The 9456-nt window shown below is 44.9% G+C and overlaps 1 protein-coding gene across 5 annotated transcripts in view; it reads right to left on the bottom strand.

The window, feature by feature from the left end:
* The window catches only part of Nlrc4 (NLR family CARD domain containing 4), a 27824-nt gene extending 19173 nt beyond the window's left edge, over positions 1–8651 (bottom strand). For 3 of the 5 annotated variants that reach the window (XR_004114353.1, XM_031356489.1, XM_031356492.1), the window contains exon 1: positions 325–1082. Coding sequence is in view for 4 of the 5 variants with exons in the window: in XM_031356489.1 (XP_031212349.1) it covers positions 325–613 (289 nt within the window). In the remaining variant the exon portion in view is untranslated. Of the gene's footprint in view, positions 1–324; positions 1083–2681; positions 2803–7183; positions 7266–8522 lie in introns of those variants that run through there. The other 2 variants (XM_031356491.1, XM_031356490.1) reach the window with 2 other exon arrangements.
* Between the last annotated feature and the right edge of the window lie 805 nt (positions 8652–9456).

Here is a 9456-nt window from a genome sequence, read left to right as displayed (position 1 = left end):
GTGTGTGTGTGTGTGTGTGTGTGTGTGTATGTATATATATCCTGGTCTGCTTCACTCTTCCCATCCACTTGTCACAGCCTCCCTGAGGCTTCCATGCCACTGCACCTAGCATTCTGGTTGTATTTTAAGTGAGAATATAGTTCCTCATTTCTGGCCCAGCTCTGAGGTTACTTACATGGTTTTGGTGTCAAGTATCTACTGGGAATGACTCAAAGACCTTGGCCAGCAATACAGAGATGAAGGACAAGTTCTATGGAAGGGACTTGAGTGATCTTAATGGTTTACTCCTTTTAGTGGGACAGAGGTGAGCAAGGCAATACTTACTTTGTCCAGTTAAGTCCTGATACACAAAATAGTCCCAGTTTTCAAGACTCTTAAGAAAGAGGTTGCAGGCCACTGAGCCCTTCTTCAAAATCATATGGACGATCTTCCGTGCAGCTTCCTGCTCCACAGGCTCATGGTGAATGATGGCAACTTCTTGATCGTTGAGAACGTTCAATGCAAAGAGGTCATCACATATTTGCTTTGTAACTGTTATGCCCATCCTTTGAATAAGGGCTTGGCTCTTGTCCTTTATAAAGTTCACTGGAGATGGGGGTAAATATTTGCTCATTTGTTCATGTATTTATTTTACTCTACATGAAATAAACATATCTGTTGCCAGTGTATCAGAGTTGCATATTTTTCTTCCTGGCTCATCTTGAACTATGGGTATATCCAATGCATTTGGACTTAAGAAGTACGTGTAAAACTCTACAGCCATAACTTCAGTCTGTGAGCAAGTCAGTTTGCGTTGGTGATAAGGTAAGGCAGGTAATTTTGTCCACTGATATGAACCTCAAGTGAGTGCCAGGTGTGGTGGCACCCATCTTTAATCCCAAACTCAGGAGGCAGAGGCAGCCAGATCTCTGTGAGTATAAGGCCACCCTGCTCTACAAAGTGAGTTCCAGGATAACCAGGGCAACATAATGAGTCCATGTTGGAATCCAGAACCAACATGAAAAGAATAAAAGAGTTCTTCTGGAAATAGGAGTAAGAAATGGACAGGAAAAGATTAAAGGAGATAAGAAGAGGTAGGCTAGCCAATACTGTACCGTACCCACGTGGGAGAAGTAAAACATTAGACAACACGAGGTCTGGTCACTCAGTCATCTTAAATTTAATGCTATTCCTTTGTTCCCGCAACAGGTAAAATACCTGGGGCAAACCCTTCCCCCAAACTATGTCAGTATAACAGTCCAATCAGAAACTTCCTTCTTGCTCAATGGAGGTGGAGCTACTGAATGTAGCCGCTTCCACTGCGCTGCTTTACTGTTCGGGCTTTGGGGAGGGAGTCCACAAGTCCAGAAGAGACAAGGAGAGGGAGCAGCATAGGGAAGAAGAAGAAGAGGAGAGCAGGAACGGGAGTAGAAAGGAGAAGGAGGAGGGCAAGGGAGAGGAGGGTTTTGAAGTAAATGAATGACTCTACCCACCAAGCATAAGAGCCATTACCATCCTACTCAGAGCAAGAGACTCTCACAATATTGTACCTGTTCACATTCTCCCTTAGAAGGAAGAATCAGGGGGGATCACTAGTCAGTTATTCTTTCTATGTCTCTCTCCCAGCCATTCTGCCTCAACTTCACACTGACTTGGGAGGTGCTGGGCTAGAGAGTGGAAAGTTAAATGGAGAGGGACTCTATCTATTATATAGGGAATTGTCATCCACGCTAATACAGGTGTGGCAGAGATGTGGGCGCCTTGGGGTTAACACTTACCTGGACCCTGACGAGTAAGACCAACAAGCCTATTGGTTCAACAAACTAGACAGACTTTAGTCTATTATCAGAGCTCTTTGTAGAGTGGCTGGATGTCTGTTCACATGTGCCCCAGGTAAAGTTAGGGCAACAGCATAGGATCTGCCAATTGTTAGCATCTGTAACCTTTGGCAACTCTATGAATCAATCAGTTAGAACTGCCAACTATGAGACAGACTGGCTCTCTGGGGGCAGAATATTTCTTTTGTGGCATTTACTGAGCCCCATAAGTGTAGGACTGTGAAAGGCAGCCTGGTTCCTGGTTGAACTAAGGCTAGAAACCCCAATGACCCTAAAGGGACGGAAGGCATTTTGCCTGGTCCCTGGACACTAGGCTGACTCGTGATTCCATTTCCTCAGGTCTCAAGCGCTGAGACTCTAGCTGTGCAATACTATGCTCTCGTGTGCAATTGAGTTCTATATTAAATTAAATTTTAAGTTTAAATTCACAGTTAAATACCCACAAGTGGTGAGTGGCTACTACACTGGATAGCACAGGTCAACACTGATGTCAAAATGGAAACAGAAAACTTGGGAGCTTCAGAAGCATTTAGGTCTGTGCCATTTCTCTGAAGTAATTGGGTAGAGTTTTCTGAAATCTAGATGCAAGACTATGACTGAACAGGTGATGCCCAGAGTGAACAGGTTAAAGTATAGCCTGGTCCCTCCTGGTCTTACCCCATCTGTCATCTGCCTTTCTCCATATATATATATTTTACTGAATTCTCAAGACATCATAGAGTATTTAATTGAGAATCCCACAGATCACTAGTCAGATGAAAGCATGAATTGCTTTTCCATTTAATACCATCAATGTACTGTCAATAATCCCATAATAGCACTAATAAACCAGATAGGTTTATTAGCTGCTTACTGTGTACTTACTTGTGATGAGTCAAAGTGTCCTACTTTCCAGATCTCAGTAGACGATATTTCTTTTCCAAATGGAAAGGCCAAAGATGATTATACTGTTGTGCTCTTCTTGGGATAAGGCTCTCCTAGGAAACTAACAAAATGCAAACAAAGACTGGAGTTGCTTATTATCAGGGCAAGGCTGCTTTTGTAGATGAGAGAACGACACCTGAACTGTGTAAAACTTGCTCAGGCTCTGTCGAGATTGCTCAGTGGCTGAAGTGCTTGGTGTGGAAGTGTGAGGACCTGATTTCTTATCCCCAGCATGCATGTAAAAATCTGACCAGAGTATAGAGGCAGGTAGAGATGGCTCTCTGGCCGCCAGGTTCACTAGTTAACTAGTGGTGCCAGGTTTAGTGAAAAACTCTGTCAGGAACAGAAAGATAGAGAGTGAAGACACCTGACAGGACCTCTGGCTTCTACATGTGTACACACACACACACACACAAATGCACAGGCAAGCACACATGTACGTACACTTCCCCAGATATATAGAGGTGTAGACTGTGATCAAGTGGAACTTTGCGAATTCCTCAGTTGTTTCCCATTGATGGCAATCAAACTAAGAAGACAAATTAGATTTAGATATCAAAAGGTGAAGCCAGACCTACTGGGTTCTCACCAGGAAGTTAAAAGAGAAGAGCATTTGTAGACAGAGAAAGTGGCATAAGGAAGGAGCCTTGAGAGAAAGAGCCAGAAACCAGGGTAGGGATAGCAGAAGAGAACAAGCAAAGGACACGTCTGCGGTTTGGATTGGGGTCAGGTCCCAGATCTACCACTGTCAAGCTGAGGTTGAGATAAAAAGGAAGAGCCTCTACACTGAATGGACTCCTGCATCTGTGGTGGTTTAAATAAGGAGGCCCCCATAGGCTCATATATTTGAATGCTTAGTCATCAGGAGGTAGAACTCTTTGAAAGGATTAGGTATGGCCTTGTGGGAGCAGGTATGGCCTTGTTGGAGGAAGTGTGTCAGTGGAGTGTGGGTTTTGAGGTATCAAAAACTCATTGTCTTCTCTTTTCTCTCAGTGTGTGTACTGGGTGCTATGTAAGGGGGTTTGTGGGGCTCTGGCCCAGCAGGAGTGGCCAAAGAGTTGCAGCAATCCTAGGGGGAGGTGGAGCAAGTCGGGCAGCCAGGCCTCTTGGAGGCTGGAGCAGGACACAGCAAGTGGCCAGGAGCCAAGGTCAGGGCCACCAAATTGGAAGTGGCTGCCGTAGGCTCCGGCAACTTCCAGCTACAAAAGCTTCAGGAGAGACCTCTCTTCCCTGCCTGTGTTACAGCTCGATAAAACAGGCCCTCTCAGAGCCTTTGGGGACTCAACCCTGCACTTTACTCCGTGTGGATGGGATCTGAGAAACATTTGGGGGTGGGTTGGGGTCTAAGGCAGATGCTTCCTATTGGCTAGGTCTGAGATGTTAAGGGATGCCTCATCTGCACTGGAGGGCTTCAGGTGCTGCCCTTATGCGGCTGATCCTCACAGTCTTCTCCATGGAGTGTTGCAGTCATGTGTTCCAGGACAGGAGCATAGTCAGAAGACCTAAATACCTCCCGATCTCAGTTATGAGAATTTCTGGGGCTCCTGGCTCCACTCAACCTTACTGAGTCTTCTGCTTGGTGGCATGGCCACTGCCCCACACTCTTCCTGCTGCCTGCTGATTCAGATGTAAAACTCTCAGCTATCTCTCCAGTACCACGTCTGCCTGCGTGCTGTCATACTGATAATGGACTGAATCTTTGAAACTGTAAGCCAGCCCCAATTAACCGCTTTCATTTATAAGATTTGTTGTGGACATGGTGTCTCTTCAAAACAGTAGAACAGTGACTAAGACGATATCTTTATTTCTTAAAAGAGGAAATAATCAATCCTCCACTGGCTGAGTCAGAGTTAAAGTGAGACTAGGGGAAAAAAAAAGAGGAAGGACGCAGATAAGAAACCATAAAATTCCCTCCATTATGTCAGTGGAGTGGGCCATCTACTTGCTTATCAACTAAAGCCACTGCACAAATCAACAGGAAAATATTCTTAGAATTTGAATCCAGTTTAGCTACTGGAAATATTGTTCTTACCGACAGAATGACAGTAAAGAACTAAATCAGAGTCAAATAACTGATTATTAATTGCTTTGAAAAAAAAGCACATAGCCTGGATCTCATGTGCTCTGTCTGAGTTACCCACTGGGCTGAGGATGATGGAGAGATGACTCAGCAGGTAAGAGCACTTGTGGCTCCTGCAGAGGGCCTGGAATTAGTTCCCAACACTCATATCTGTAATTGCAGTTACAAGGGATCCTTCTGGCCCCGTGGAATTTCAGGCATGCACAGGATAAACTTAAAGGCAAGCATGCAAAACACTTGAGATAAAAAGAAATAAATCTTATATGAGGGGGTGTGGGGCAGTGGGCTGTGAGAGGAAACCTGGTAAGGTTGAACTAAAGCTAGAATCCTCAGAGACCCTGAAGGGACAGTAGGAGTTTTGCCTGCTCCCAAAACCAGGCCCCTGTCACAAAACCACAGTGCTCCACAGTCCCTCCTTTGAGAGGTTTGTGGTCATCAGTCATGTAGGAGCAGCACCCCAAGCCCTCCCACATGTAGATAACGAATCCCCAACCTCTCAGACCAAGCCTATAGGAAGCACCTACTGTCGGACCCTGACCCACCCCAAAACTGTATATAAGGATCCTAACTAGAAGGAATAGAGGTGTGTGAGAATTACTCCGTTGTGTGAGAGCGTCTGTCAAAAGAGCTGTAACACCACCACCAGGAAGAGACGGGCTCTCCTGAAATACCACCAGAAGCTCCCTCGAAAACCCTCACAGACTAGTCAGCTCGGCCTGACTCAGCGCAGAGCAACCAGTGCAGCAACAGTGGAGCAACAGAAGCCGAAGTGGAGGCAGCTGCAGCAGGCAGTTCCCCATCCAAGCATTCATTCTCTCCCCTTCGCCTGAACCCTCGCACCTGGCCAGGCCAGAGACCTCCACGGAAAGCCTTGAGACACAGGCCCACAAGGGAGTGGAAAGATTGTAAGAGCCAGAGGATCAGGGGTTTACTGTGAGACTGTGTCTTCTAGTAATGGTACACACCTAGAGTCTCACCAACATCACCTCCCAAACATGAACTGAACAAGGAGGACACCAACGAGCATGCCAAATTGCGTGGGGGAGGGGCCTCAGTCCTACAAGAAGAACTACAGACAACCTGGTAAAGCAGGGAGCTCTTCCTAGGGACAACCAAATGGTCCAACGCCAAGTGGTTAACCCGGAAGATATACATACAAATAACATACGGATTCAACAGGTTTTATTTGGGAATATAAATGTATATATAAGTACACATTTGCATGTGATATTAATTGATGAAAAAGGAAGCCATAAATTGAAAGGAGAGAGAGAGCCGGGAGGGGTATATGGCAGGGTTTACAGCGAAGAAACAGAAGGGAAAAACGTAATTAAAATATAGCCTCAAAAATACATAAAGTTTAAAAGAGGGGGGAAAAAAAACAACCACATACTGCTTGTCTTAGCTAGGGTTTTACTGCTGTGAGCAGACACCACAACCAAGGCAACTCTTTTTCTTGGTTGTTCAAGACAGTGTTTCTCTGTGTAGCCTTGGCTGTCCTGGAACTCACTCTGTAGACCAATCTGGCTTAGAACTTAGAAATCTGCCTGCCTCTGCCTCCCAAGTGCTGAGAATAAAGGTGTGTGCCACCACTGCCCGGCTCCAAGGCAACTCATAAGAACAACATTTAACTGGGGCTGGCTTACAGGTTCAGAGGTTCAGTCCATTATCATCAAGGTAGGAACATGGCAGCATCTAGGCAAGCGTGGTACAGGAGGAGCTGAGAGTTCTACATCTTCATCTGAAGGCCACTAGGAGAAGACTAACTTCCAGACAGCTAGGACAAGGGTCTTAAAGCCCACTCCCACAGCGACACGCCTAGTCCAACAGGGCCAAACCCTCTAATAGTGCCATTCCCTGAGCCAAGCACATACAAACCAGTACACTGCTTTTATAGAGGACTTGAGCTTGGTTCCTAATACCCATGTTGGGCAACTCACAACTGCCTTCATGACTTTCTGCACTTACGTGCACCCACCCACACACATGCACCCACACACATGCACCCACCCACACATATGCACCCACCCCCCCACACATGTATGCATGCCCACACACATATGTACCCACCCACACACATGCATGCATGCCCATAGACACACACATGCATACCACCACACGCATTAAAAATAATTGTTAAAAACAGAAAATAATTATCTATAAACATTCAAGTTAAGGTAGAGTTGTGACCAGTTTGACCATCTGGATTTGGTGTCATGCTCTGAAAATCTTCCTACCCACCAAAAATACCTGAATTGTGTGGAAGAGATCTTTTTCTTATGTTTGTACCTTGGCAAACAATATTCTCTTTCTTTTTTGAAACAAGGTCATACAACATAGCCAAGTCTGGCCTGGAACTCACTGTATAGCTCAGTCTAGTATCAGACTCATGGTAATCCTCTGGCTTCAGCCTTCTCAGTGCGAAGATGGCTGCCACGAGCTACCTTAAATGATAATGATATCTAGCATAAATGATAATGTCCTTTCAAATCGTGGTATGAGTTCCTCAAGAAACTGAAAGCCCTCTTGACCCATGTCTAGGGTGTCACTCCCACAACTAGGGGAAAAGAACTCATATAATTGGCGGCAGAGAGGTGGCATGTGGAAATGGCATATGTATTCAGATATGTTACTTGATTCTCTGGGTTGCACTTTCTTTTTTTGTAAACTTTATTTTTACTTTGGTTGATTGGTGTGTGTGTGTGTGTGTGTGTGTGTGTGTGTGTGCTCGAGAGTGCCACAGCATTTGTGTAGAGATTAGAGAAAAGCTGGTAGAAGTCAATTCTCTCCTGGAATAGTTGATCCCAGGGATCTGGTCAACAGGCTTGGTGACAAGTGCCCCACCCCCAAGTGTCTCCCCAGCATCTGGATTATGCTTTCTTTACTGAGCTATTAGCACTCACCTCTGCTATGAGGCTGGGACAGTAGGGATGATTAAACAGGAAAACAGATGGAACAGAGGCCACCAGTCCCCATGATTCATCTATTATTCCAGTATAAAATGCCCTAAGCTAGAATGTTCTTAGTGTTATGCAATTAATGTATGAAAATTGTCTAGAGGCACAAGCGGGAGTAATGGGGGCCTGGAAGAATAAAAAGGGTTAAGGGAAGTTAGGAGAGCCACATCCCACCTCTGTGCTGGGGTTATTAAGGTGTTCTGAGCTAAAGACTGGGCACACGTTATCACACAACTCAGTCCTTAAAGAAAGCATTTCCTATACACACTGTGGCTGGAAACACCTCAACACACAGCAGGGTCTGTAACACACTTCCTATAAACATTGCCCGCCAAGAGGGATTTTCTTAACTTTTCTGTCCAAGTTCAAGTTTCTTTTCAGAGACTCAGGACACTGGATGGACCAAGCAGTCTCCCTCTCCCTCAGCTCTGGGTTTCCTTTCTGTGAGGCCAAAAAGCATGGACTACATCTTTTTGTCTCATAGTAAACACAAATGTGTTCCCTAGGGCTCCAAATCCTTTAACACCTACTCAGAAAAACTCAGCTAACCTCCAACAGACCAGGTCAACCGCCCAGCTGCCTACACTGCCCACCCTCAAACCCAAGTTTGAGGCAAATCAGTCCAATGGGCAAACCATCCACTGCAGGAAAACCTCACAGACATAGGTTTCAATGGACCTAAACTCACATTTCAATATTTGACTCTAAAACCGATTAAAAACCCATTCCCTCTCCCTGAGGTACCTGGCCAAGAATCCAGTTGCCTTCGAAGGAAAAGTCATTGTAAAAGTAAGTTTCTTTCTTTCTTTAATCCAAACTTCTTTGTCCCTGAGAGCCGACTGCAGAAAACAGGAAGTTCCTGGTGGGTTTTTCTCTTGCTTAGAACCATAAAAATTGTGGTTACGAAACACATACTAGCAAGAAAAAGTCGTGACGGGATAGCCAGGAAGTAGAGACTTTGAACTTAGGCATTCTTTGCTTCCTGGTTAGTTATATGGTAAGGATTTAACAACTGTTTATTTCTCCAAACAAAGGAGATGAGAAAGCTTTATTAGTGGCAATTATGTATGGACAAGGCCTGGGAAGACAGGGCACTGTCATGCCAAAGTTCCAAAGTGTTTCATGAAGGTTTTGTGTGTCTGTGTCTGTGTGTGTTATTTTGTTTTGTTTTGAGATAAACTCTTTTTATGTACCCCTGGCTGGCCTGGTACTCCCAATGTAGATCAAGCTAGCATGGAATTCACAGAGGCCCACCTGACTCTGCCTCCTGGGTGCTTAGATTAAAGGCAATCACTACTTAGTTTTAGGAAACTTTTATATTAACAGAACAAAAAAGTCATCAGTCAACATAAAATCAAGTACATCGGTGGAAGCATTGGGTAGGCAGGTTGCAGCAAAGAAAAGAAAGCCTTGGTAAAGACTTGGGATCTGAGGCCATTTTCAGTGTCTGGGTTGTTATGAGCTGGTACCCAGCTTTGTTAATAAATCCCAAAGGCTTTGCCTGATAGGAGATCTTAGGGCATTACAGAAGTGGGTAATAAGGAAGTTCTAATCAGTTGATCAGCTCCTGTCTGGGACCCTTAGTTCTTGTGTTTTTAGACATTCAGTATGGTTTTGCTTGTCTTGTCTTGTCTAATCTTTTCTATAACTTCTGATCCCCCTTCCTCTGGCTTCTAAG

The sequence above is a fragment of the Mastomys coucha genome, unplaced genomic scaffold (genome assembly GCF_008632895.1).
Source record: "Mastomys coucha isolate ucsf_1 unplaced genomic scaffold, UCSF_Mcou_1 pScaffold6, whole genome shotgun sequence".
In the NCBI taxonomy this organism is placed as follows: domain Eukaryota; kingdom Metazoa; phylum Chordata; class Mammalia; order Rodentia; family Muridae; genus Mastomys; species Mastomys coucha.
Note: the sequence above shows the minus strand (reverse complement) of the source record. Positions and strands in the feature narration are given on the sequence as shown.